This window comes from Monodelphis domestica, chromosome 5 (assembly GCF_027887165.1).
Source record: "Monodelphis domestica isolate mMonDom1 chromosome 5, mMonDom1.pri, whole genome shotgun sequence".
Lineage (NCBI taxonomy): Eukaryota > Metazoa > Chordata > Mammalia > Didelphimorphia > Didelphidae > Monodelphis > Monodelphis domestica.
This window is the reverse complement of record NC_077231.1, coordinates 326087673-326115609: the sequence shown is the minus strand read 5'-3', so window position 1 is coordinate 326115609 and position 27937 is coordinate 326087673. Positions and strand designations below refer to the sequence as shown.

The 27937-nt window shown below is 60.2% G+C and overlaps 1 protein-coding gene across 6 annotated transcripts; it reads right to left on the bottom strand.

The window, feature by feature from the left end:
- Positions 1 to 679: 679 nt before the first annotated feature.
- On the bottom strand, positions 680 to 26863 carry ICA1 (islet cell autoantigen 1). 6 transcript variants are annotated; one of them, XM_056800596.1, is made up of 15 exons: positions 26600 to 26863; positions 23331 to 23385; positions 22879 to 23050; positions 22657 to 22729; positions 17839 to 17962; positions 16795 to 16993; positions 7185 to 7310; positions 6800 to 6898; positions 5637 to 5731; positions 4853 to 4899; positions 4358 to 4420; positions 4229 to 4270; positions 1251 to 1505; positions 1004 to 1099; positions 680 to 862 (listed from the first exon to the last, which is right to left on the bottom strand). In XM_056800596.1, the coding sequence occupies exons 2-15, from the start codon at positions 23345 to 23347 to the stop codon at positions 741 to 743; spliced, it is 1530 nt and encodes a 509-aa protein (XP_056656574.1). In that variant the 5' UTR covers positions 23348 to 23385; positions 26600 to 26863; the 3' UTR covers positions 680 to 740. The 6 variants fall into 6 exon arrangements, 5 of the variants coding, with proteins under 5 accessions (XP_056656574.1, XP_056656571.1, XP_056656570.1 ...); XM_056800593.1 differs by lacking the exon at positions 26600 to 26863 and adding an exon at positions 25549 to 25845; XM_056800592.1 differs by lacking the exon at positions 26600 to 26863 and adding an exon at positions 25202 to 25536.
- Positions 26864 to 27937: the final 1074 nt, after the last annotated feature.

Below are 27937 nucleotides of genomic sequence, written 5' to 3'. Positions count from 1 at the left end.
GGCCACCGGCTCTCCCTCCGCACCCTTCCAGATGACCCGCAGGGCAGGCACCTGCCCAGCCTGCACATCCTCCTCCCGGATTCTGTCCGGAAAATGGAAGTTTGGGGGGGGAATGCCCGCAAACCCCCAAGGGCTCATGGGGCCCCAGGCTGCAGAGGAGGGGGCCGGGAGGGAGATCTGCCCCAGGCCGCCTCGCCTCCCTGCAGGAAGTCCTCAGGGCCAGGAGGGAGGAGGGGGCGTCGAGTAGCGGTACCGAGCGGGGAGCCCGGCAGTCCGAGCTCGGCCTGGTTTTATGGTCTCGGGCCGCAACGGCTCTCCAGAGGGGGCGCCCAGCCTCCCTCCCCCCACCGCCATTTCGGGCTCGTCGGCCAATCCCGAAGGCACCCGCTTGTTCTACGGGCCGTTTCTCCTACCAGGGGCCCGCCCGGGAGCCCGAGAGACGGCCTCTTCCCGCCGCCGCCGGCAGCGCCCACCTCCCGCTTCCCATCTGGCCCCCGCCCTGCTCATGCTGGCCGCTCTCCTTCCCTTTGGGGGCGGCTCCTCCTTGAAGCGCCAGCCCCGACCCACACAGAGGGGGCGCTCTCGCGGCCAGGCCCGCTACCTCCGTGCAGCCCCGCGGGCAGTGTTAAGGGGTCGAATTCGAACTCGGGTCCCAGAGAAATGAGGCCGCACGCCGAGCTAACAATATAAACGGGGCTCCTCCCCCTCCTTTATTGTCCCCGCCGCGGGCCCGGCCGCGCTCAGGCGTTCAGCAGCTCCTGCTCCTTGTCCGTCTTCCCGATGGCGTCCGGGTTGGACAGCGGGTCGAGGTCAGCGAAGAGGCTGAACCAGGCCGTCAGATCTCGGGTCACCTTCTCTGGCTCTGCGGGAGGAGACTCGCGCTGGACCCCGGGAATCCCTTGAGACTGGGGGGAGGGGCTGGTCTCGGGCCCCGCCTTCCTGCCAGTGCCCGGGACACCCCCACCACAGGGACAGGCCGCGGGGAGGCCCCCCAGTGACTCACCTTTCACCAGCTGGGTGACGCCGCTCTGGCCGGCGGGCTTCGGGGCCTCCGCTGACTTCAAGACGGCCGGGGGACTGCCCGGGGCCCCTCTCCAGCCTGCAGTCGGGCAAGGGATCGCCTTAGAGCCCGGCCCTCCCCTCCCCTCCCCTCCCCGCGTGTCCGCTCTGGCGCGCAGGCGCGCTTCGTGCCCTCGGGGGCTCGGCGCCTTCCCAGCAGCCCCCAGGCCGGGCGGCGGGCGCGCACTGACCTGGCAGGGTCACCTGGCCTTCGTGCATCTTCTTGTCCAGCAGCTGCGACGGGAGGAAGCTGGAAGCGGCCGGCGGCCCTGGCTCGGGCTCGGCTAGCCCCGAGGCGGCCTCGGGCTCCGGGGGCGGCTCGTCCCCGAACACGGCTGTCCATTCCTTGCTGAAGTCGCTGTCGTCCAGGGAAGACGCGTGGAGGATCTCGTGCAGCAGCTGCATGTCGTCCTTGTCCGGCCCTTCGAACTCCGCCGAGGAGGCGCCTGCCAAGGGCGGCGGCAGAGCTGTGGCCCTGTGCCCGGCGCCGCTGCCCCCAGAGGTCCCCTCCTCACCCAACGGCACAAGACACTTCCGGCCTTGGGCTCCAAAAACTGGGCCCATCGTCGCCAGCCTCCGAACCTTTGCCCAGGCTGGAAAGCACTGCCTCCCCGCCTTCCTTCTGCTTCTCCTCAAGGCAGAGGCCAAGGGAAGGCCGCCTCCACCTTTGCCCCTGCCCCGCCCCGGCCGCCCCCAGCAATGCGGACCCCTCCAGAGGACACAGCTAGACAGGGGCAGACCCAGACAAGCCAGCAGGAAGACGGGTTCCTCCCTCTACAGGATGGTGAGGGACCCACCAAAGGGAGCGCTGTCCAGGGTGCCGATCTCCGCTGAGTTGGAGAGCTCAAGCGGCCTTCCCTCCCCCTCCCGCCGTCACCCCAAAGGGAAACCCATCCACTGCGTGGCCTTCTGAAGTGGGCTTGTGGACCTCTGGCCACGGGCGCTGCGGATGGAGGCCTGCCTGGGCGCTAAGCACTGGCCCCGCCCAAGGCTTCCCCAGATGCCCAAGAGTGGCAGCTCCATGGAGAAGAGCTGATGGAGGGAAGCTGGCTGCCAGCATCCCCTCGGGGGCCGAGGGAGATTGAGAGAGATGGAGAGGGAGGGAGAGACAGAGAGACAGAGAGGGAGACAGACAGAGAGAGACAGAGAAATAGAGGGAGAGAGAAAGAGACAGAGAGACAGAGAGAGACAGAGAGAGAGACACAGAGAGAGAGAGAGAGAGGGAGAGAGAGGGAGACAGAGACAGAGAGACAGACAGAGAGAGACAGAGAGGGGGAGAGAGAGGGAGACAGACAGATAAGAGAGACAGAGAAACAGAGGGAGAGAGAGAGAGACAGAGACACAGAGAGAGACAGAGAGAGTGAGAGTGAGACAGAGACAGAGAGAGACAGACAGAGAGACAGAGAGGGGGAGAGAGAGAGGGAGACAGAGACAGAGAGAGACAGAGAGAGACAGAGAGGGGGAGAGAGAGGGAGACAGAGAGGGAGACAGACAGAGAGAGAGACAGACAGAGAGAGACAGAGAGGGGGAGAGAGAGAGAGAGAGAGGGAGACAGAGAGAGAGGGAGACAGAGAGACACAGAGAGAGAGAGAGACAGAGAGAGGGAGAGAGAGAGAGACAGAGAGAGAGACAGAGAGAGAGGGAGACAGAGAGAGACAGAAAGAGAGAGATGGCTATTTGGATCCCTCGAGTCTGGGCAATGAACTCCATATCTGAGAGATTCTGGTTGGGGGAACCTGGCAAGATCCAGGGAACATAATTGTCAAGTTGGCTGGGGAGACAGGCTGAACAGTCTGGTTTGTCTGATGGGGACAAAGAAGTGGCTCTTCTGCCATGGGGGAATGGACTAGAGTACTTGGGGAAACAGGTGGAATTATGGGAACCGTTTCCCTGGCAATGCCCAGTCTGTGGGGCTGAGAAGTACCTGGGGGGGGGTGGTAAGAGCTGCTGGAGGGACCCCATCCCCCCCATTTTGGAGAGGAGGGCTATGGAGTGGGGCTAGGAGGGGTGGATGGACTGAAAGCGGATGGGTTCCTATTCAGTCGACCAGCCCGGCTCTCGCTTGTTCTTTTCCCCATTGTGCGTTTGCTGTTGACCAGCACTGACATGCAGGGCTAACACTCATCCTGTGTTCCTGGTGGTGTCCCTTGGAAAGACAATCAACACTTCCCGAGAGGAAGGAAAGGAAGAGGAGGCCAAGTGAAGCCCTGAGCAAGAGCAGCAGAAGGGGGCCAGGAGGGGGAGCCAGGGGAGGGCAGGGTGCAGAGCTGCTCAGAGCTGCTCTCTTGGGATGGGGTCCAGGTCACTGCCCAGAGAGGCCAAGTGTGGATTCCTGGGGGAGGGCAGGGGGTGTCCTGCTAGGAGTCTCTGGAGCACTAAGAGCCATCGTGATGAACAAGGCCAGCATTCATGCAGCACTTCCCATGCATTATCTCATGGGACCCCTGCACCAGCCCAATGAAGAGGCTGCTGATGTTCTCCCCATTTTACAGAGGAGGATGCTGAGGTACTTGGGGTTCTGGAGACTTGCCACAAGACCTCGTGCCCAAGGTAGGGCTCCATTCTCGAGGCCTGCCCCCTCTCCTGCTCCACCAGGGGCCCCCAGAAAGAGGAGCACCCCGAGAGGTGGAGGAACTTAACCGGTGATCTGCTTGGGGAGTACCGAGGCAGCTGTGTCAACCTGATGTGCACCCAAGGGAGCGTGGCCTTCCCCGGGCCACCCTTCACTGTGGGAGGTTCTGGGCTCTGCCAGGGGAGGGAGGGGGTTCGCACCGAAGACCCTGGCCAACACGGACAAGAAGAGGTGGGCGCAAGAGTAAAGAAAGCCTTTCACGAGGCAGGCTGGCCCCGGGTGAGCCCAGAAATACGGTGCCGCCCCCTGCCCACCCCGGCCCAGCGTGGCATCCCAGGGACCCCGGGCAGCGGGCACAGCTATGGAGCTCGGGCCCCTCAGCTCCCCCCCCCCCCCGAGTGTAGGCAGGAGCGCCGGGGGCACCACAGAGGCTGCTGCAGGGCTTTCCGAGCCCCCCTAGGCACGGCTGCGGACAGGACAGACGGCAGCGTGCAGATCTCCCCTCTGGGCCTCTGAACCCGCTCGCCCTCCCTTGCAGCGGAGCAGCAGAGGCCCTGCCGAGGCCGTCCGCCGCTGCTGACCGGCTCCTCCTCTCACCTGTCTCTCCCGGGCCCAGGTCCAGCAGTTCACTGATGGCTCCTGTGGAGAGGAAAAGCAGAGAAACCAAGTCAGCCTCCGTGTCGGCGCGGTCGAGGTCTGCCCGGCCCGGCCTGCCCGTGGCCTCACCTGAGCACTGGGCACGGCGGCACGGCGCTCCGAGGGCCGTGCAGGCGCCCTTCCTGTCCTCGGCTGCAATCACAACACACGGCGCCGGTCACCGGCCATCGGGCCCCCGTCCGGGCGTCGCGCCCCACTGAGGCTGGCCCTTCCCCGGGCCAGCCGGGAGCGCAGCGAGCCTCCGACGGCACGGCCGGGCCAACCAGGGGATCTTTCCGGGGGGGGAGCCTGCGGAGGTGCCCTGCGCCCGCCAGGGCCGCCCGGGAGAAGCAGCGACCCCCAGAGTCCGGCTCAGACGGGGCAGCGAGAGGAAGGGGGGCAGGAGGAGGGACGTGCACAACGGGGCCCCCATCCGTGGCACGTGCCTCTGCCGGACCCCAGAAGCTGCTATTCCAGCCATGTTGGAACCGCTGAAAAGTCCAAGCCTGGAAGTCCCGGCCAGAGCCGGGACCTCGTTTGGGCAAGCGAGACAGGGTGGAGGGAGGGGGCAAAGGCAGAACTTACTTAAGGCGCATTTCTTGTCGGGGTTTTCCACTTCCAGTGAGATCAGCCTGAAACGGGACAGGAAGGAGGGCAGCGCGGTCAGGCCCGCAGTCCTCCCAGCTCGACGCCATGGTTTGGGGGTAGTTTGGTGGGTATAAACAGGGACTCCCCAGGATTTCCTGTTGTCTCTACTTGTTGCAAATGGACTTTCTCTGCCTTCTTCCTGCTGGTGGGCTTTATTGGCCGGACAGAGAAATGCGGATGACTTGCGGGGGTTTGCTTTCTACTCTGCAACGTTCCTAACTGCTCATGACTCTCAGTATGCCACCACATTACCTGTGGAGCGCTACTTCGGGTTCCTCACCGCCAGTTCTAAGGCCTTCATGTTTTCTCCTCCTATCGCCCTAGCCAGCGTTTCTAGGACAGAACTGAGTGAGGGCGCCGATAACGGGCATCCTGGCTCCAGCCCTGACTTTACTGGGAAGGAGCTTCTCGCCATCCCCATTACAGGAATATCCAGGATCTGCCACATGCAGAGAACTAACCTCAGTTCTAGGCGCTCTGTCTATAGGAAAGGCAGAGAAATCATTTCCCATGCAGTGGGCTTTCCTTATTATTTCAACAGGAAAGAAAGGGAGAAATCCCAAATTCCATGTCCACACTGTGGTTCTTCCTCTGGGCCCATGTTATACACCCCCTCCCCCTCCCTGGCCCCCACCAATGGAATGGAAGCTCCTTCAGGTCAGGAACTGCCTCCCAGCTAAGGGTGTTCACATGTGCTGGACTGAAACTGGTCCCCACTTACTGCTCTGGCTGCTGGGGCTTCCTCTCTGGGCTTTCCTTCTGGGCTCGTTCCTTTTCAGCCTTTTCTAGGATTTTGTTTACAGGGTCCTGTAAACTCTGGGCCGTGATGCAGACAGAGGGAGATGGAGCAACAGAGCAGATGGTCAAAGGAGATGCCCTGGCTCCGCCCGACCCCCCCACCGCGCCTCCCCTAATGAAGCTTTCCAAGGCAACGGCCAGAACCACGGGGGTCAGACCCGAGGTGGGGGGCATGGAGGGGTGGCGGGAAAGGCTGAGCTGCCGTTGCTGGCTCGCTCCACCCCCTGCTCCAAGAAGAGGCCGCCACAGCCTGACGTCCAGAGACCTGGGTCTCACCGTCCCTCCCGTGCAAAAGCAGCCCCGGCGCCCTCGGTTGGGCTGGGTGGCTGGAATTGTGGTGGCCGTGAAGGGCATTTCCCCAAGGGCAGCTGAGGCAAGTGGCTCAGCGAGAGGGTTGTTGGGGAGATTTTCTCATTAGTAATTTCTGGTCTCTTACTGGGGGAGCTACGCAGCAGGATGACCTGAGCCCTCTGTGAAAGAAGAGCCAGAGGCTGCTGCTGCTGCTCGAGTGGGCTGTCCACGGGCCACGAATGCAGGGAGGAAGAGGAAGCAGTCCCTGACCTCACGGAAGGAAAGCGGAGCTGGTGGGGGTGGAGAGACGAGGTCGGAGGACAGATGGCGAACACTCAGCCAGCAGCTGGGGACGTGGGGCCAGGGAAGGGGAGCGCCAAGCCTGGGGGCTTGGAACTGGGGCGAGCAAGAAGGCTGGGCTGGGAGGGAGAGCCAACGGGCTCCATTCTTTAGAGGGTGAGCCGCATCCAGAGGGAACGTTCTCCCTGGCAGGAGGCAGCGATAAGGGGTCAGAGCTCAGGAGAGACCAGGCCACGGGCACGTCTGGAAACGGGCTGCCCGGAGAAGCCTGTGTGGCGACAGGAGAGCCTAAAAGAGGGGAGGAGGCTGGGGGCATGCGGGAGCGGGCGCAGCCAAGCCGCCGAGAAGGCACGGCTGGGCAGGCTAGGGAAGAGCGCCCGGCCGGTTGTGTCCGAGCCTAGACAAGAGTCGGGAGGGTTCAGGGGGATGACGGCGCCCATCCAAAGCAAGAGCCGTGCCTTGTGCTGGGCCCGGAGGCCGCCCTGGCATTCTTACCTTCAACATAGTGAACTCGTAGGGCTGGTACCCTTTGAAGCTCTCGTGGATAGCTGCCATGGTGTGTGAGGTTTTCTCCCAGAAATGAAGCAGGGTGGTCTGTAAGGGGAGGGGGGACTCTGAACGTCCGCGCTTGCCGGGCACGGTGGGAGGGGACCCTCCTAAAGGCTGCTAGAGGCAGAGAGCCCCCCGGAAGTGGCCCAGCTCATGTAGTCGGCTCACAGCCCTCATTGGGCCTCTGCACATTCCCTCCCTGCTCTTTGGGGCCTGAGGCCAAGGTGGACCTTTGGAGACAGCCGTGATGGGCCTTCCCTGCCTCCCTCTCCCCCTGCTGAGTCCTCCCAGATCCTCCTGCTCCCCCGGGATGGCCCACGCCAGGGAGTACCTGGTAGGTGGTGAGCACGTGCGACAGCAGGTTGCATCGGCTCGCCCCGAGGAGGTCCACTTTTTGGCACACGTCGTTCTTGAGCTGGTCGAAGTTGAGTTTGGCATGGCGCACCTGGGCCTGGACCTGGAAGGGGACAGGAGACAGTCTGTCCTTGCTCTGCTCTCCCCAAGCTTCCGGTCTGCCCAAGCAGGAAGGCTGGACTCCTGACTTGCCCACATTGGCACACTGGCCAGGCATCCCCCAGGGTGGGATCCAGCTGTACCGCCGCCATGCATCGTGGGCCCATTCTGTGCCCTTCCTCTCCCACAGAAGCAGGAAATGGGAGCTCCGGATTGGAAAAGGGCCTCGGTGGCTCCCAGGCTCCGTGCTGTGAATCTTAAAAACTGCTCAGACTGTACTTTAGAAGATTTGGTTAAGCTGTTCCCCTGTTGTAACAATGGAGGTACTTGATCAGGAATGTATTGGAAACTTTTGAAATTACTCCACCCTACTCAGACAGTGCCTAAAGGAAGATAAAGTTGCAAACTCCTGACTGAACAACGAAGGTACTTAACTCATACCTTATAGTGAAGCCAAAACTTAAGCTGGGTCTATTTTTAGATCTAATACAAAAGGGTATTAAGTACTTATAAAGGTTAAATTCATCACTAAAAGGTCAAGCAACTCACAAAAGGCAAACTTAGCAAAAGAGGTTTGAAGTGCTCAGAAGATATAATCTACCCAGAGAAGGTGAGAACTAAGAATGGGAAGTCTTGGGAAAAGCATCTACTGTGATTGGGGGAGGTGACACAAGAGAACAATTGCTTTTAAAGGAAGGGTGAAAGGAATTCAGGGGGTTATTGAATTTGAGTTGAGTTGGAGTTTGGATTTAAAGAACCCGGCTTGGAGACGATCTTGTGGTGAGTGAAAAAGACTGATTCACTCTCCCTTAGGCTCAGCCCTTTTGGCTGAGAAAATGGCCTAGGCCCTTTTCTACTGCTTGGCTATTCTCTCTCTCTCTCTCTCTCTCTCTCTCTCTCTCTCTCTCTCTCTCTCTCTCTCTCTCTCTCTCTCTCTCTCTCTCTCTCTCTCTCTCTCTCTTTCTCTCTCTCCCTCTCTCTCTCTCTCTCTCTGTCTCCCCCCCCACCACCACCCCCCCGTCTCTCTATCTCTCTCCCTCCCTCCCTCTCTCTCTGTCTTCCAACCCCCCCATCTCTGTCTGTCTCTGTCTCCCCCGTCTCTCTCTCTCTTTCTCCCTCCCTCCCTCTCTCTCTCTGTCCCTCCTTCTCTCTCTGTCTCTGTCTTCCACCCCCCCCCTTTCTGTCTCTCCCTCCCTCCCTCCCCCCCTCTCTGTCCCGGTCTCTCCCCCCCCCCCCCCCGTCTCTCTCTCTCTCTATCTCTCCCTCCCTCTCTGTCTCTCCCTCTCTCTGTCTCCGTCTTCCACCCCCCCTCTGTCTCTCCCTCCCCCCTCCCCCTCCTCTCTGTCTCGGTCTCTCCCTCCCTCCCTCTCTCTCTCTGTCTTCCACCCCCCCTCTGTCTCTCCCTCCCTCCCTCCCTCCCTTCCTCCCTCTCTCTCTCCTTCCCTTAATTCCTTCATTTATATTAATTAAAAATCTCCATAAATCCCAGCTGACTTGGGTATTTTCATATTTGGGAATTTCCCATGGCGACCACTTGTTTAGATTTTAAGTCAAAACACTAAAAAGTATCCTTTATAGTTTGGGCCAAAACCCTTTAGTGTTTGGCATTTACAATTTTTACAATGAACAGTGCCCACCCTGGGCCCAAATCATCAGCCTGAGGCCTGTGGGCAAGAGGAGCTTTGGGGTCATCAGCAGTCCTTGGGCAGCGTGACTGATGGCTGCTGAGCAGCACGCAAGGAGATGGGACCACCATGGGCTGTAAAATGGGGGAAATGTCAAATGCGCAGAAATGCCTCCAGGCGGAAGGAAGAGGAAGCCCCACCAGTACTGGATACAAGCCCAGGAGGCAGCGCCTGCCCTGCTGCATCCCTGCAGTTAGAATTGCAGGAACAGGAGGCACCCCAAGCATGGCTCCGGCGCTCTGGGGTCCTTCCGTAGCCCTGGCGCTGCTCCCACCATCCCCTCCTCCTTGAAATGCCATTTGTTTTTTTTTTCCTTTGTGGTGTTTCCTTAACCCAAAGGAGTATCTGATTTCCTCAAGCAAGGGCGGAGGCGATCTCTCTTTTGTCTTTGTGCCCCCAGCACAGGGCCGGCACATAGTAGGTCCATGCTTGATTGAAGTCCACACATTTACTTTGCAGTCTCGAAGCAGGGCCTTAGAGCATCCTGGGAGGTGGCTCCCACCAATGCCGGTCTTGGAGGACGTGCCTAGCAACACCAATAAAGAAAGACAGGGCACTGGCATCCCAAGATGGCGCTCCATGGGTGGGGCAGGGGGAGGAGACACGCTGGACCTCCCCCTCCTCCCCACGTGGCCAGGAGGCAGGCCAAAGTGGCTGCTGCCCTGGTCCACATTTGGGGCTTCCATCGGGGACGTGGCAATGATCTTCCGTGTTTCGACTGTGCCGAGCCTGGGGGAGGCTTTGCCGTGGTCTCACGCCTTCCCGCAGAATGAGTTTCCTTGAGTGAGCTCTTCTCCCCGTCAGGGAGGGCCATCCACAGGACATCTGCCTGCTGCCGCAGGGATGGGTCCAGTTCCTGCCCAAGAACAACCCTTGTTCTCAGGAGTGAACGGAGGAGTCCCCAGTCTGGCTTCCATCCGCCGTAGGCTCTCTGCGCAGTCGTGTCATTCCATGGACCAGGAAGGAGCTCAAGGTCTGGGAGGCACGGCAGGAAGGGAGAACAGATACGCCTCTCCCCTCCTTCCCCCCCATCCCTGCCAGCCACGCATACAGGCCTCGTCCTTCCTCCTCTTCCTTTCCTGCTTCTGGCGTTGGGCCAGTAACCGGCATGTTCACAGGGATTCATCCATCTCGAATGGAGCAGCCATTCCATTCACCCCAAGCCATTCCCCAGCTGACGAATGGTCAATATCCAGATAATGGAAGTCTTCAGATGAAGAAATCAAGGCTATCGCTAACCCTATGGAAAACTGTTCTAAATCATTACTGACTAGAGAGAGGCAAATGAAGACAGCTCTGAGCTGCTACCTTACACCTATCGGATTGGCTAATGTGACCAGAAAGGAAAATCATAAACACTGGAGGCGATGGGGCAACATGGCGACCCCGATGCATAGTTGGTGGAATTGCGAACTGATCGAATCCTTCTTACTTCTGTGCCCAAAGAGCTGCAGAACTGCACGCCTTTGATCTTATAAGGCTGCTACTACTACTTGCTCCGTAGCCAAAATACATTTACTTGTACAAAAATATGCATAACGGCTCTTTTGGTGGGGGAAAACTGGAACCTGAGGGGCATCCAAACGTTGGGGAATGGTGGAACAGTTGTGCTATGGGATGGCGACGGGACACTATTGCACTGTAAGAAGTGTGGAGCAGTTCAGGAAAAGAGGGAAGGAACAAAAGGGGCAGAACCGGGAGGGCGCTGTCTGCGGTAACGGTGACGTTGTGGACCGGCTCAGCTACTCTGCAATACAATTCTGAGCGCCTCGAACCGAGAGGGCTCTCCGCCAGCTGGAGAGAGAACCCTGGAGGAGAGTGCAGATGGAGGCGAGCAGTCATCGCCTGGGGCTGCTTGAGGCTTCATCCTGCAGCTTGGCTCCACACGGCCTGCGTTCTGTCCCCCAGGGACCAACACGGAGGCTGGTACAGCTCAGAACAACCTGGTTCTCACTTCCGGGAGGGGGATGGGAAGAGGAAGGCGATTCCGATTTCATCATTTTGGAAAACACTGAAAACGTGCCTGAGAAAGTAGACGCTTTAGGCGACGCAGAGAGCGCACAAGCGCACGGCAGACACGATCCAGTCACCATCCACACCCGCGACGGCCTGAGCCCTCTCCTCGGACAGACGCTGTTTGCCTCCTTGGGGATCCCTGAGGCATGGGGGGGAGGCGGGTTTCTGCCTGGAAAACGGCTCAGAGTGGGCCAACCGCATTCAACAGGAACCAGAGGCAAAAGAGGGAGGGTCGAGTGGAGCCAGGAGTGCCGAGAAGCCACAGAGCATCAGCAGAGGCAAGAACAGAGCAACCAAGACCCTGGAGAGCACAAGAAGGAATCCGCGACCGAGGAGCCGGGGCAGGAGCTGTCAGGGAAGGGGGACGCCTCCTGGAGCCTCCTCTGCCCCAACGGGCAGCTCATGACCTACTGGCTTGTCTAGATGGTCTTTTTAACCTTCCAAGGGGGGGGGGGAGCCACTGGGGGTGGGTGGGGGCCTCTATCCCAGCAAAGAGGAGAAACCAAGTGCAGGGACCAAAGTGTTGAGAATGTGAAGACCCCAAGGAGACCCCTGAGGCTCTGTGCTGGAGAAGGAGGTGGGCAGCTGGCTGCTCAGCACTCAGATGGTCAAGGTGGCTCTCTCTGCCTGCAGCCCTCGCCAGATCTTAGCTGAAGGCCTGGGCTCCTTTCTAGGCACCATGGTTTAGAGACGACACTGGCAACCTGGAGCCTGTCTAGTGTGTGAGCGAGTTAGAGTGAGACTGTGTGCATGTGAGTGTGAGTGAGTATGTGTGAGAGTGCATGTGAGTGTGCGAATGCGTGAGTGTGCATGTGAGAGTGCATGTGAGTGAGTGTGCGAATGCGTGAGTGTGCATGTGAGAATGTGTGTGAGTGCATGTGAGTGAGTGTGTGAGTGCATGAGTGTGCATGTGAGAGTGTGTGAGTGCATGTGAGTGAGTGTGTGAGTGCATGAGTGTGCATGTGAGTGTGTGTGAGTGCATGTGAGTGAGTGTGCGAATGCGTGAGTGTGCATGTGAGAGTGTGTGAGAGTGCATGTGAGTGTGCGAGTGCATGAGTGTGCATGTGAGAGTGTGTGTGAGTGCATGTGAGTGAGTGTGCGAATGCGTGAGTGTGCATGTGAGAGTGTGTGTGAGAGTGCATGTGAGTGAGTGTGCGAATGCGTGAGTGTGCATGTGAGAATGTGTGTGAGTGCATGTGAGTGAGTGTGTGAGTGCATGAGTGCATGTGAGAGTGTGTGTGAGTGCATGTGAGTGAGTGTGTGAGTGCATGAGTGTGCATGTGAGTGTGTGTGAGAGTGCATGTGAGTGTGCGAATGCGTGAGTGTGCATGTGAGAGTGCATGTGAGTGTGCGAGTGCATGAGTGTGCATGTGAGTGTGTGTGAGAGTGCATGTGAGTGTGCGAATGCGTGAGTGTGCATGTGAGAGTGTGTGTGAGTGCATGTGAGTGAGTGTGCGAGTGCATGAGTGGGCATGTGAGAGTGTGTGAGAGTGCATGTGAGTGAGTGTGCGAATGCGTGAGTGTGCATGTGAGAATGTGTGTGAGTGCATGTGAGTGAGTGTGCGAATGCGTGAGTGTGCATGTGAGAATGTGTGTGAGTGCATGTGAGTGTGTGAGTGCGAGTGTGCATGTGAGAGTGTGTGTGAGTGCATGTGAGTGAGTGTGCGAATGCGTGAGTGTGCATGTGAGAGTGTGTGAGAGTGCATGTGAGTGTGCGAGTGCATGAGTGTGCATGTGAGTGTGTGTGAGAGTGCATGTGAGTGTGCGAATGCGTGAGTGTGCATGTGAGAGTGTGTGTGAGTGCATGTGAGTGAGTGTGCGAGTGCATGAGTGGGCATGTGAGAGTGTGTGAGTGCATGTGAGTGAGTGTGCGAATGCGTGAGTGTGCATGTGTGAGTGCATATCTCTGTGTGAGTGCATGAGTGTGCATGTGAGAGTGTGTATGTGGGTGAGTGCATGTGAGAGTGAGTGTATGTGTGAGTGCATGTGCAAGTGTGCATGTGAGTGCGTGTGTATGTGAGAGTGCATGCATGAGTGTGTGCATGTGTGAGTGCATGTGAGAGTGATTGAGAGTGCGTGTGTATGTGTGAGTGTGCATGTGAGTGTGTGTGAGTGAGAGTGCATGTGAGTGAGTGCATGCATGTGAGAGTGCGTGTGTATATGTGAGTGAGTGCGTGAGTGTGAGTGCGTGTGTGTACACACTTGCTATCTTCAAACCAGTGAAAGGCTTTCAGGTGGAGGAAATGTTAGATGGGCTTTGTTTGGTCCCCAAGTTTAGAGCCGGACGCCGGAGATGGAAACACCCAAGAGGCCAATCCTGGCTTCTTCCTTGGAGTCAGAGTCGCCCCGAGGTGGGCTGGGCTGCCTAAAGGTGGAGAGGGTGCCTCGGCGGAAGAGGACTCCTTGGGAGGGGCGGTCCGACGGGACGTTCGGCCACACCGTGGGTCGTAGGAATAGGCTTTCCCCCTTGCTTTTTCTAGATCCTACCAGCCTACATCGAAGCAGACGGGAGGAGTGTGGAGAAACACGCCAGACCTTCAAATAACTGATCATGGATGGGGAAACCGAGGCAGGAGGGAGCGAGACAGATGAGCTCGCCGAGCCATTCTCTGTTACAAGGAGGGCCCCGGGGGAGGATGGGAAATGATGATGGTGCCAAGGAGGAAGGCCGCCTCCAGGCTGTACCGCAGCTCCCAGGGGCATCTGGGCATCGGCCTGGAGCCCTGAGAGTGCCCACGAAGGCGGAGGCGGTTCTCTCTCATGAGCGGCAGAGGGATGCTGTGCGGGGGCCCGGGGCAGCCTTCTGGTCCCCCGTCCCCACCGGGCCTCCGCGGCTCCCCGGGGCCAGGGTTCTCCCGACCGTTCCTGTGGGCACCCCGGCCAGGCAGCGGGCAGAGGCTGCGGGCACCCCGGCTCTGCTCTTCAGGCCCTCCTGCTTGGTCTGGCCCACGTGGAGGCTCGGCCCTGCGGAGCACATCCAGGGAGGGGATGAAGGCTCGGGGATGGCTGCTGCCTGCCCCGAGGAGCCCTGGACCAGCAGGCCGGGCTGAGCATCGGGAGGCCCTGCGGGCTGCTGGCCTTCCTCCCTGCCCCGTGGCCAGGCGCAGCCGGGCAGGAGGCGTGATGTGGCTCCTGGAGGAAGACCGTCTGTCCGAGACCTCCTGCCCGGCCGCCTCTCGGGGATCAGAGCGTGTCCGGCCGGGGCAGCCCGGGAGAGGCGGCCTCGTGTCTGCCCGTGAGCCGAGTTACGGTCCGCTCGCAGCCGCCCGGGGCCTGTGCAGGCCGTGCCAGCCTCGAGGGAGCCGTTCTGTGGGCCGGTGAGACGGGCCTCCGCCGAGCTGAAGAGACCGCGGGCTCGTCCACCCCACGGGCAGCCTCAGGAAGGGCACGTGAGCCCGGAGGACGAGCCGGCCTGGAGGCAGGAGGCCCGGGCGGACCATGGCCGCACTTCCTGGTTGGGCGCCGCCGCCGGTTACTTCCGCCCCCTGCCCGGGCCCCAACCCTTCTTCTGCCTTGGCAGGGACGCCGGACCGAGTCCAGGGGGATGGCGAGAGGGCAGCCCGCGGGGGCGGCTGCCCTTCCCCAGCCAGGAGAGTGGAAGATGCGGCCAGCTCACTTGAGATGAGGAAGCCCCAGCGACGGCCTCACACGCTCCCGTGTGCCTCGGCTTCCTGGTCTGTGAGTCGCAGCCTAACGGCGGGTCCCTGGCTGGGCTGCTGCAATGAGAATGTCTGGGAGGTCCTGGCCTAGCCCGGGCACCCACCACGCGCTCTGGGTGCTGATACACCCTGTGGTGGCCCCCTGGAGAGCCCACTCTTCGGGGACTTGGTGCCGTGGGGAATGGGGGGGGGGGCTCACTGGCCTCGCCAGACCCTGGCTCTGTGCAGGAGCCGCCTCAAGCCTCCGGGGGACACCAGGAGCTTCTGAGGTCCCGGGAGAGGCTGCAGGGAGGCCCCCAGCCAGTCTTTGCTGAAAGCCTCAGGAAGCCCTGTGGGTGATGGGGACCCCCATGTCCCCCCGGGGAAAGCCAGGGAGCTCCTCAGAGTATCATCCTTCCTTTCTGTCTATACACTCCAAAGCAGAAGAGTCACAAGGGCTGGGCAGTGGGGTGAAGTGACTTGCCCAGGGTCACACCACCAGGACGTGTCTGAGGCCACATTTGAACCCAGGCCCTCCTTCCTCTACCCACAAAACAGAACAGGACAGTCCAAGGCCGTGTCAGCCACTCCCACCCCTGTGGACAAGCCAGGCCACGGTCGGTTTCAGGGTCCAAGAGTTCAGGGGATGGACGAGTCCTCCCATGGCTGCCCCCCCCATGGATGGTGGCGCCCCAGCGACAGGTCATCCAGCTGCGGATCTCCAAGGAAGGCGGCCGGTCCACTTTCTCCCATCATTTGGGACTTTCTTGACCAGCGGGCTGACTCTACCACTCAGAACAAGTCCCCCGGCCCGGTCTAGTTCTGTCCTTCAAGGCCATGCAGAGCCTCCCTCCTTTTTCCACATGGGGAGCTGCCACGTGGTTCCCCCTCTGGGTCTGAGTCCCCGTTACTGGTGTTGGACGTTCCTCTCTCCTCCTCCGACTCTGGACAGTTTGGCTCGGCGTCCAAGCGGGAGACCAGAGCGCCGGGCCCGGGACCATCCGGGAGGCTCCAGATGGGTGAGCGGGGCTGAGGCCGCGGGGCTCTGGCCGTGGCTGCTCCGGCCACTCTCGCCAGAGACTGGAGGCTCCCTCCTCTGCGGTCACTTCTGAGCGGGGCTGATGGCACTCTGTGGTAAGAGGAGGCTGGCAGAGCGCCGGGCACTGGGGGAGGGCGCTGAGTGGGAGCGGTCAGAGGATGAGAGCTGATTGGCCGGCCGGCCAAGGCTTCTCTTGGGAGAGCCCATCTCTGGCCAACAGATTCTCCTGCAGTGGTCATGTGGCTTCCAGGAACAAAGCCTGGGGGTCCCCCCAGAGGAGAGGCCCTGAAGGGAACCACAGGGCCCAGACTGGGCTGTGTGTTTGGGGGGTCCCCCAGGACAGGGGGGCACAGAGGGAAGTTGATCTACAATCAACACAGCAGCAAGAGGCTGGATACGGGGGGGGGGGGTCTGCAGGGAGGAGGCCGGCAAGCCTGGGGGGCTGTTGTGTGTCCCGGAGGACCCTGGCTGCTCCTGGGGACCCCAGCGGAAGCTCTGGGGCTGCTCTTGTCTGTGTCCTGCCTCTCGCCTCGGGAGAGCCCCCGAGCGCGAGAGGCTGAGGAAGGCCTTCCTGAGGGTCAGGTGCAGAGGCCGGAGGCTGGAGACAGAGAGAAGCTGGGCTGCTCTGGCCTCTCCTCAGGACGCCCAAGGAGGAGCAGGAAGGCTGGGAGGAGAATGGCTGAAGCGAATGGTGTCCACCATGTCCTGGCGCGCTCGTCACAGAGAAGCTTTGGGGAAGCTCCCTTTCTTCCCCGAGACCGCTTGCTCCTCGCAGGCACATGGTGCTGAGCGCTCAGCCTCTGCCACGCAGGACAGTCCCTCGCCCTCTGCCTTTTGGGCCAAGGCGTTAGAGCAGGCGGCGGGAGAGCAGAGCCTGGGCCTCCCGGGCCCCCGAGTCCCCCGTCCTTCCCTGTCCATCTGCGCCCCCATCTCGCAAAGCGAAATCAAGCTGGTCGTAGCTCACAGCCCGCCCGAGGCGGCTCCAGCCCTCCCTCTCATCCTCCTTTGCTGAAGCCGAACCCACCTGGGCATCTGCCCGCCAGTGTCTGCCCTCGGGCCTGGGCACGCCTCCTCCCTGGGGCACCCCTCTGCCCGAGCCTGGCCACCTACCTTGCGGAACTTCTCCATCTGCTTGAGCAAGTCGGGGTCGAGCTCCTGAGACACGTCCTTCATCCAGAGCAGGGCCCCTCGGTACTCGGTCCGGTACTGCTCCATGCGGTTCACGGTCAGCCATGTGTCCGAGATGGCCCGGTACCGGAACGTCTCCACCTCTTGGTAGAGGCGACATAAGGGACTGCGCAAAGCCAGCCTGCGGGAGAGGGAAAGACCCTGAAATGGCAGTCAGTTGGGGGGGGCTGCATTGGGCACTCACCCCAGGCTGGGGATCTGCTGGCCTCCTCCTCCTGTTGGGGCTGCTCCTGAGGGGTGCAGGGGCGCCCAGAAGGGGGGACCCATTCTCCCCATTTCTCAGGAAATGGAGCAGAGAGACCAAGGCTGGGGCACAGCAGAGGGCACAGTCCAGCTCTCTGCAGGCCTCAGGCCTTGAGCCTGGGGTCTGGGCTGCCCTCGGGGCATTCTGGGGTCCACAGGAGCCCTATCCTGGGCTGAAGAGGGCTTCATGCCATGGAGGGACACAGAGCTGGATGTGGGCAGTGCAGTCCGGGGGTCGGAGGGCAGCTCTCTCTGAGGTGGAGGGGCCTAAAGGAGAGCCACCTGGGGCCGGCCCACCCTCCTCTGTTCCCTGGGCACTTCCCCTGGGGCTCCCTCCCAGAGGACCCGCCTGGCCGCCACAGGCCTGGACTGACCCATGGGTGCAGCCTTCTCTGGGGCAGCTGTGACCTGGAAACTGCCAGGAGAGTTCTCTTTGGCCTAGAGTCCACACAAGGGGGAGCAGCCCCTGGGGATGGCCTTTGGGGTGGGCGGCCTACTTCAGAGAGGTTCCTCCCTTAGGCACAGAACCCATGCCAGGGCTCCCTTCCAAGACAGGAGTACCTCAGGTCCCTCTCAGCCCAGGTCAGCTGACCCCATGCTGGATGCCAGGACACGGGCCTGTGAGGGAATTTGCTAAGCTAGGCCCAGTGTGGAGGGGACTTGGTTAGTTTCTTGATTTGGGGGGAGATGGGGAGAGGGTGCCTGGTGGTGGGGGTCACTTACCTCTGCTGGGAGGAGAAGCACAGGGCCTTCCCCGTGGCCTGCATCATCTTCCCAGCTCGAGTCTTGTCCTGGGAGCCTTGGGAGCGCAGGAACCTGCCCAGCTCACTCTCCTCTTGGGACAAGACTGAAAAACAAGAACAGAGGCACCGGGACTGGGTGAGGAGGCCCCTCACAGTCCCCTCCTGTCCCCTCCCTATCCCCGCCCCCCCCCCAACTCCCTGACCTCAAAGCCCCAGAATGGGCTAAGAAATAGCTAAGAGCCATACTGGGGACAACAGGTTTCTGCAGACAATGGATCCCTGGGTATAGTGAATTGACTAAAATACTTACTGATTTGACTAGAGATGCAGAACCTGAAACGCTCAAATTAAAAGCCAGAACATCTACAGGCAATAACAAAACTTAAGGAAGCAATTCTATCTGCTCTAGCACTTGGTATCACTAATTATGAAAAACCCTTTGTACTATTTGTTCATGAGTGGAAGGGGTTACCTTCAGGTGTTCTTGCACAAACTTTAGGGTCAAATTATTGCCCAATTGCATACTATAGTGCACAGCTAGATCCTATTGCAGCTGGGATAGCTCCATGTTTGCATGGGGTAGCTGCTGCTGCATTGTTAGTGCAGAAGTCTACCGATTTAGTTCTCAGGTGCTCATTGACAGTATTTTGTCCCCACCAAATTGAAGCCTTTATGTTAAAATATCACACATAGGCTTTTTCTGACCAACATATAGCAAAATATGATATGGTTCTTCTTGGGAATGAAAACATACAAATCAAGAGGTGTAGTGTTTTAAATCCAGCCACACTATTACCTGATTTGCCTACAAATGGAGAGTCATTGCATGACTTTACTGAAGTAGTCCAATGGATAGAGCAACCAAGGCAGGATTTGAAAGATACACACCACTAGATAATCCTGACCTTGTGCTTTATACAGATGGTTTGCCTTTCATGCAGAATGGTATCTGTTTTACAGGGGCTGAAGTGGTCACTGAATTTGAGACACTGTGATATGGTTCATTACCCAAGAACATGAGTGCACAAGAGGCAGGGTTGGTAGTTCTGAAATATGCCTGTATGTTATCTGAAGGCAAAAGGACTAATATCTATATAGATTCCTGTTGTGCATTCTCTATCTGTCATGCAACTGCTTCCATCTGGAAACAGAGAGGCTTTATTATATCAGGGGGAAAACAGATAGCTCACACAGAGATTATCACAGTTACTGGCTACTATTACAAAACTAAAAGAATTGGCTGTAATATACTGCAGAGGTCATTCTTTTGGCAGAGATCCAGTTTCTCAAGGTAATCATTGTGCTGATGTTACTGCCCATTATGCTGCACAAAATTCCCCAGCTTATATAATGAATTTCTCAGTCATAGAATCTGAAGATCTTGAAAGAGTGTACCTAGATTCAGAAATTCATACATGGAAGCATAATTTTGAAGCTAGGAAAGAGAATGGCATATGGGTATCATCATCTGGAAAGCCAATACTCCCAAAGGCATTCTTCAATTATATTTGCCAGGCTATTCACAACATAGGGCATTTTGGGATGTAAGCTTTGGTTGATACTGTAAGAGAGTGTAGTTAGCCCCAGGAATTACCACTGTGGCAAGCAAAATATGTCCCAGCTGTTCTATTTGTCAGAGATTTAATCAGGGTGCTTTTAAGAAAAAAGGTCTAGGTGGGAGACCATTAGCTTACACTCCTTTTGAAAATCTGTAAATAGATTATATTACTATGCCCAAAGCAGGGTTATATAAGTATTGCTTGGTGATGGTAGATAAATTGACAAGATGGCCAGAAGCATTTCTATCTGCTTGGAACACTTCAGCATTTCTTAAGATCTTGCTGAGGAAGATTTTTCCAAGATTTGGAGTACCAATGAAAATTGATTCAGATAAAGGGGCCCATTTCAGATAGCATTCTAATGCAAGTGTATGAGGACTTGGGAATCTCGGCAAAGTTTCACATTCCATACCATCCACAAAGTTCAGGTCAAGTAGAAAGAATAAATGGAGAAATAAAGACCATGCCAGGGAAACTTTGTACTGAGATGCATCTGAAATGGCCAGACATCTTACTCCTGGTTTTATTCTATATCAGTACAAGACCAAGAACTAATATTCATATGTCACCATTTGAAATGTTGTATGGTCATCTACCTTTACAAGCCAAAAGTTGTAAAACTGCTTTGATATTAGGTGGTGACATCCAAATAGAATCCTATATAATCACAAGACAGATTAAGAGAATTGCACAATATGGGACTTTTAGTTCAGAGTGGTCCTTTGGATCATTCATTATATAACATCAAGCCAGGTGACTCAGTTTACATAAAGAATTTTAATAAGACCTTGGCAACACAACAATCATGGGTTGGTCCATACACTGTAATTTTAACTTCACCTTCCTCAATAAAAGTTTTTGATGAAGAGTCGTGGTCCCATTGCTTGCATGTTAAAAAGGTTCCTAGAGCAGTAGTAGTAATAGAAGAAGGAAGGAAGAAGAAGAGGAAGAAGAAGGAGGAGGAGGAGGAAGAGGAAGAAAAGAAGGAAAAAGAAGGAAGAAGAAGAAGGAAGGAAGAAGAGGAAGAGGAAGAAGAGGAAGAAGAAGAAAGAAGAAGGAAGAAGGAGGAGAAGAAGGAGGAGGAGGAGGAGAAGAAAAAGAAGAGATTGAGAAGATGGAGAGATAGCTAAGAAGGAAGAGGACAAGAGATCAGATAGAGAGGACAAGAGATCAGATAGGGAGGACTGAAGAAAGAAGACATTGTGGAAGGATCATAGAGGAAGTACAGCCGACTGGACATTAATAGGATACTAGACTTTTACACAAGGATCTATTACAGAAGAGGATAATGGACTGATTTACAATTGATTTGCAAGGCTCTGTATCATGTTGCACACAACACATGGTCACTCTAGATAAATGCATCAGTACATATTACAGCAATGGAAGAGGAAGAGGAAGCTAGAAGAAGAGAGACAACAGACGACACAGGAAGAGGAGAATCTGGAGATCTGATGAGTATAATTGCATCCAACATAATGCATTTGGGGAGCCATTAATGAAAGATTCACATTAGATCTCTGAGGTCTTACCTGGATGGAATGTATTTGGGCCATTTCACTCAGGTAACATCAGGATGCATAGAAGATTATATCGATTGTTTTTTAGCATTATCGGAGGGCGGCGATTTTCTTACACAAACATGTACATATCTATAACGTACTTTGTATATATATTTGTCATATATTCTGTATGTAGGATTTGTATTATAGCTTAATGTAGGGTGAGTGTAAATAGGTGTGTAAATGTATAGATATTGTAAATTTTGTATAATTCTTGTGTATTCTGTATATTTGAGTGTGAATAGTTGTACAAGTGCAAAAACGTATATTTTTATAGTCTGTATATATTGGTGAATTTATACAGAAATGATTTCTTTACAAAGCTGTAGAAGAAGGTGAATAGTTCAAGGCTCCAAAGCTAGCAATACTTAGTTTGGTTTCCTGTAGACAGTTGTGCTTTCTGAATTAGAAGAAGGCACGCCCTACGGAAAGGCTTTGTTTTGCACTGTAAGTTTCAAGGTACATTTTGCACACCTTTTCGCACGGTTGAGCACGTAGTTCTGTTTAATGTAAACGCGTGCTGCCTTGTGCTTCCTGTAACTTTATCTTTTCAGCATTCCGTATGCTGAGCTTTGCTAGTGTCACTGCAACTTTTTGCACTTGTTTTCTTTGATGAGGGGCCTGTGGTAGTCCCGTCCCCCTAATACTGGGGTGAGGCAGTGCTGAGGGATAGACAGACCCGGTTTGAGAAGACCTGCTGCTTGTGGGGCTGGACAGGCTGGAGCGGCTTCAGGGGGCGCCGTGGGCTGCCTCCTGGCCTGAGGGTCCCTCTGGGGAGAACCCCGAGTGGGGTACACAGAGCTCCTCTGCAGCTCCTCCGGGGCTGAGGTGGCCCACCACAGCCCGAGGAGCCCCGCCACGGCCGGAGGAGCCCCGCCACGGCCCGAGGAGCCCCGCCACGGCCCGAGGAGCCCCGCCACGGCCCGAGGAGCCCCGCCACGGCCCGAGGAGCCCCGCCACGGCCGGAGGAGCCCCGCCACGGCCCGAGGAGCCCCGCCACGGCCCGAGGAGCCCCGCCACGGCCCGAGGAGCCCCGCCACGGCCCGAGGAGCCCCGCCACGGCCCGAGGAGCCCCGCCACGGCCGGAGGAGCCCCGCCACGGCCCGAGGAGCCCCGCCACGGCCGGAGGAGCCCCGCCACGGCCGGAGGAGCCCCGCCACGGCCGGAGGAGCCCCGCCACGGCCCGAGGAGCCCCGCCACGGCCCGAGGAGCCCCGCCACGGCCCGAGGAGCCCCGCCACGGCCGGAGGAGCCCCGCCACGGCCCGAGGAGCCCCGCCACGGCCCGAGGAGCCCCGCCACGGCCGGAGGAGCCCCGCCACGGCCCGAGGAGCCCCGCCACGGCCGGAGGAGCCCCGCCACGGCCGGAGGAGCCCCGCCACGGCCCGAGGAGCCCCGCCACGGCCCGAGGAGCCCCGCTAGGGCCGGAGGAGCCCCACCACGGCCAGAGGAGCCCTCCAGAACGGTCCATTCCAGCCCTTTTCCTCCCAGGACCAAGCTGCAGGGGGGCAGGGAAGGGCGGCCCATGTTCGGTCCCCCGACACCGAGGAGGCTCTCCCTGGCTCGGGGCTGCCCGTCCTGGACTTCCAGAGAAGCCAAAGGGAAGCAGATCGCGGCGAAGGTCAGCAATGGCGCGCCTCCCCCCCCCCCCCCCCCCCCCCCCCCCCTCCTCCACTCACAGCAGATCCTCTTCTGGTAGAGCTCGATGGCCTTCAGGAGCTCCATGCAGGTCCTCTGGATGGAGTGGAAGAGCTGCAGGAACACAGGAAGGGCTTCAGCAGGGCGGCCCCTCCCCCACAGTGCCCTGCCTCTTCCTCCCCCTCCTCCTTTCCCCCCCCCTCCTCCCCCCTCCCTCTGGCTGTCTGCTGGTCCCTTCACTGGCGGCCCCTCCCCGCCCCCACCTCGAGCTTGGCGTCCAGGTCGGCGTCGGAGGCCACCACGTGCTCGTCCTCCTTCTTGCCCGTCGCCTTGATCAGGGCCTGTTTGGTCCTCCAGTACTTCTGCTGCATCTTGTTCACCACCGACTTGTCCCGGCTCTGGCCGTGCTGCTGCTCGTAGAGGTCCCGGCCGTAGCTGGGGAGGGGGAGGGGAAGGCGTGTGATGGGGGAGGGGGAGGGGGAGGGGGAGGGGGGACGGGGAGGGGGGAGGGAGAGGGAAGGGGGAAGACTTAGAAGCTGGCTCGATGGCCGGCCTGGGTACCAGTGTGAGCTCGAGGCTCGTCTCCCCGGGATTGCTCCATGGCCCGGGCAGGACTAGAATCCAGGACTCTGGGCCCGGCACAGGCCCCCAGACCCTCCCCCCATCCCGGGCAGGGGCAGATGCCCCCCCAATTCTGGGGGGGGCGGCAACTCACCAGCGGGGGCCTTCCATGGGTCCTTCTGCGGCCAGAGAGCCACTGGGAGCACGGCCTGAGGGGAGGGAGCGGCCTTAGAGCATGGGGGGGGTCGCTGTGGGGGGGCAGGAGGCACCCCCCCGTGCCCAGCACCCTCCCTGGCACCCCCCCCAGCATGGCGGGCGCATCACCCAACAGGAGAGAAGGGCGTGTCTTGCTGGCGACGGGGGCGCCACAAGGAACCCCCAGACTGCGACACCCAACACCCCGCCTTCGGGCGGGCCAAGAGCTGCGCCAAGCTGTGGGCCCCAAAGTCAGCCGCCGGCGCTGCCATCTTCGAGCAGGCCGGAGAGGCCGGAGGGGAGAGGCAGGAGGGGAGAGGCCGGAGGGGAGAGGCCGGAGGGGAGGCAGGAGGGGAGGCCGGAGGGGAGAGGCCAGAGAGGGGAGGCCGGAGGAGGCAATGGGTGCAGCTCCAAAAGACCTCAGAAAACCACAATTGATTTATTTATCCCATTTAAGGACATTTCCACCCGGCCAAAAGGCCAAAGACCGGAGTTCGAGTGTCTCCTCCAGCCCAGACTGGCCATCTGACCTGGCACGTCCCTGAAGGACTCGGCCCTCCGGCCGGAGCCCTGACCATCCCCCTCTGAAGGGCTGCAAACGGCCTCCTGCCCAGGGTGGGGAGAGCGGGGCGCCGACGCCCTTCTGGGGGTCCCCGTGGGGGAGGGGCACGGAGACCCCCAGCTGGCCGGTGAGGAGGGCAGGGCGGGGCCGAAGGCACCTTCCAGCCCGGCCCCCCCTCCCGGCCCCCCCGGCCCTTGTACCAGCCAAGGCCGTCCCGGAACGACGAGCCCTCCGGCCGGGCGGGACTCACGGAACGGGGTTGCCGTGGCTAGAACGGAACGTTCCCGGCCCAGCTGGGGCTCGGAGGGTGCCCGAAGGGGGCCTGGCCGGGCCGTAGGGCCTTGGCCGAGTCACCCTCACCTTCCAGCCCTTCCGCCACCCAGCCTGGGAGCCCAAGAGGAGCCATTCTCCGCCTCCAGGGAGCCCTCAGGGATTGTGTGGTCGGGGAGGAGGGACCCCAAAGCAGCAGGAGAGCAGCCCGCTGCAGGGCCTTCTCTGGGGGGCGGCTGGTGAGCTGAGTGGTGAAGGCAGATTTCTGGAGCTGGAGGTGACAGGAGGAACCCACCTAGGCAAAGGCCCGGAGGGGGGAGATGGGATGACAGAACTGACCCAGGCGTCCCGAGGTCAGTCTAGACCGATGGGCCAGAGCCAGGTCCTTCTCTCCCTCTTTCCCAGCATGCCTTGCCCGCTGGGGGCCCCATCTGGCAGGCCAACCCCGGGGGCACCACCAGAAAGGAGCCCCTGGAAGTCCCTTCCCCGCCTGCCTCAGTTTCCTCATCTGTCAAATGAGCTCCAGCACCCCCCTGTGTGCCCGTGCCTGGGGGAGGGGCGAAGCAAGGCCCAGGATGGGGAGACCCCCAAGCCCTGCCGTCTGCGCCCCACACAAGGCAGGTGGTGTCGGGAATCAGCACGAAAGCCAGCGGGCGGCCTGGTGGGAAGGGCCTGAGGACCGCGCAGGGACAGATTGGGCAAAGGCCTGGCGATGGGAGATGGCCTGGGAGGCCCCAGAGTTAGCTTGTCCAGCAGGATGGAGCCAAGGAGGGAAGGGCCTTAAGCCCCGCCAGGCCAGAGGAGGCCAAGAGGCTGGGAGAGCCCAAGATGGCGCCGGGGTTGGGGGGGCTGCCCTGGGCCCCTGCGCCCCCTCCTTTGGGAAATCCGCCCCTCCCCCCTCCTGCTGCTCCTCAGACCCGGCCTCCCTCCCCTGGTCTTCCCTCTCTTGGAACCCCACCCCCAGCCCAGCCCAGCCCGGGGGCGGCCCACAGTGAAACCTGCACGAGCGCCGGCCGAGCCCCCCCCTTCCCATAAGTACACGTCGCAGATCGCGAACAGCTCCCTCCCCTCCCCCTCCCCCGCAGCATCCTGGGCAGCCCCGCCCGGCCGTGCCCTTGGGCTCGGTGGGGGAGGGGAGCTGCGGGGCGCCACCGCCCCGGCCGCCAGGGCTCTCCCCCGTCCCCCGCCTTCACCCGGATGGCCCCGGGGCGCCAGGTGCAGCGGACGGAGCAGGGAAGCAGCCTCTGCCCTCCCCCTCCCCCTCCCCGCTCCCCGGCCCCGCAGCCCGCAGAGGGATCCCCCCACCCCCGCAGCCGCGGCCGGCCCCGATCGCGCCGCAAGGTACCTGGCGACCCGGCGCCTCCGCTCTCCCTCCCAGGCGCCCGCCGGGCCCTCCGTCCCTCCGCCCGTCCCACCAGCGTCAGCGCGGTCCGCTACGGCGGCGGCATCAGCGGGGGGAGGAGGAGGGGAGAGGGCGGGGCGCCCGGGCAGCGGCGGGACGGACGCATGGACTGACGGCCCGGCCTGGGCAGCGGAGGCCAGCCGGAGGGGGAGGGGAAAGGAAGCCCCTTCACCTGCGCCTGGGGGCGGGACCAGCAGGGGCCCCTCCGCCCCGCCCTCCGGGCGGCCCCTCCTCTCCCCCGCCCCCCCCTCCCCGCTGGCCTAGGACTAGGAGCAGAGCCTGTCACTATGACGGGGACGCGGCACGTGGCTGGGGGGACCCCAACGATGGCGGGGCGGGGAGAGGGGAGCGCCCCGGATTGTCCCTCGGCCCGGCCTCGGGGCTACTCCTTCTCTCGGTGCCCCCCTCAAGCGGCACTCGGCCTCCCTCCGGGCCCCAAGGCAGCAGGAGCCATAAGGGAGCCGGTGATGGGCCGGTGAGGCGCCCGGTCTCTATTAGAGTCCCTCCGGGCAGCTCGGACCCCGGACCGAATCCTCACAGGCTGCAGCTCCCGGGCGGGGCTACCATCGAGGAGGAGCCCCCGCCGGCCTTCCTTCGGCTCACCGGGCTCGCCGGCCCCCTCCCGTCCTTCGGACCGGGCCGAGCCCCAGCGCAGCCTCCCCGCAGCCCGCCCGCCTACATACGGGCCTCGCCGGGTGCCTGGCCCTCCCAGCCCGGCCAGAGCCAAAGCCGCTGCCCCCGAGGGGCCCTCCGGGACTGACCCCCGTCCCGTGGCCACTCCCTGGCGCCCACCGCTCGGCCCCGCCGTCATTTTCCTTCTCTCATGCCCTCTCCTTGGGCCTGGGAAGCAGCACACGAAAACCCGGTGGGACGGGCCATGGGGGTGACGTGACTGGGCCAGGGTCACCCAGTCCCGGGGGATGCTAGAGGAGGGAAAGCCCGGCACTGCCCCAGAGGCTCCGCCCTCCCAGCTGTCCAGCAGGCCTTTACTAACGTTGCCAAGGAATGGGCCCACGAGGGCAGGTCCGAGCCGGCCCAGACTTCTGGCAGCCAGCCGTGGAACAGGAGAGGATGGCGAGAATGGCCAAACAGGAGCCCAGGCCAGGCCGGCTCTCCAAAAGCCCTCCCAGGTCCTCCCTAGAAACCTCCGCGCCTCCCGCCCCCTGCCCAGCCGACCAATGGGAGGGCTTCCTCCCTCCCTGGGTGGGGGGCGGGGCAATGCCGCACGTGGTCCGGGGTGGGGCTATACTGGTCTCATTTTACCAGGAAACTGAGGCTGGGAGAGGTAAGTGGCTCCTGAAGCTGCAGAAGTAGGAAGAGCCTGAGACCCTACTCCGAGGTGGGCTCCCGCTCTGCTCTCTCTGCTGGGGGTGGGGGTGGGGAGGAGGCTGGAGCATCGTAGATCGTGAGCTGCAGGGGCCCCCACGGCCATTGGGTCCAACTCTGCGTTTTCTGGATGAAGAGCTGAAGGGACTTCCCGGCTTCCACCCTTGGCAAGCATGGGGCAGGGCTGTGACCCCTGGCTTCTGCCTGCCCTCCGGAGGCCACTTTGTCCCGTGGTCCCAGAATGGTGGTGGTCAAGCTGGGCAGCGTCCTGCCGCGCCTCACTTAAGCCTCCTGACTTGGTGCCCCTCACACTGGCCCCGGCTCCTCCCGGGCCGGCAGGCCCTACCTCAAAGGAGTCCCGCAGAGACCTTGTTTTCCGGGATCCCCAGAAAGCCCGCCGGTCAGGGCCCTTTCCCAGAGTTTCCTGGGCCACAGCCTCTGCGCACTCCTTGCCGTGGTGCTACTTCCAGATCAGGCCGTGAGGAGCCATCTGTTGCATCCGCATCCAGAGCCCCCCCCCCCCCCCCCCCAGGCGGCGCCATTTGTGGGCACGAGGCGCCGTTACCAAAATTGCTGCTGGACCCCTGGTTGTGGCCCGAGGAGGCCTGCGGGCACACCTCCAACTCTCCAGCATGGCTGGGACACGCCCCAGCTTTGCCACCCCCCTCCCCCCATCATGGCGGCGGAGTGGCGCCTCAGAGCTGCTCTCATGTGCACTTCTCTTGTTCTGAGGGATGTGGAGCCCTTTGCTGTATGACGAAGAACACGCCTGTGCACATCCTTCAGCCATTCGTTCATGGGGCCGGTGGGTCTCTTCCCAGGTGGCTCAGCTCTCTGTTTGGGGCGATGTGTTTGCCCCACCCTTCCTTGGGGGCTCTTGGCCAGGGGCTCTCCAGGATTCTCTAGCATCGGACTTTCCCTCCATTGAGCCGCACCCAGATGCTCTCCGCCGTGCTTCTCCCCCATTCTGGCCCCCAATTCTCCACACGCACACAGAAGTCCCCTC

Coding starts and splice junctions, on each gene's coding strand:
- ICA1 (XM_056800591.1), bottom strand. CDS start 24,711: ATGAGGAAACTGAGGCAGGCGGGGAAGGGACTTCCAGGGGCTCCTTTC. Junction 23,386..24,542: donor ACTGACCTCGGGACGCCTGG/GTCAGTTCTGTC, acceptor CCCTCCCCTCAG/GCCGTGCTCCCAGTGGCTCT. Junction 1,506..4,228: donor CCTGGGCCCGGGAGAGACAG/GTGAGAGGAGGA, acceptor CGCCCTTGGCAG/GCGCCTCCTCGGCGGAGTTC.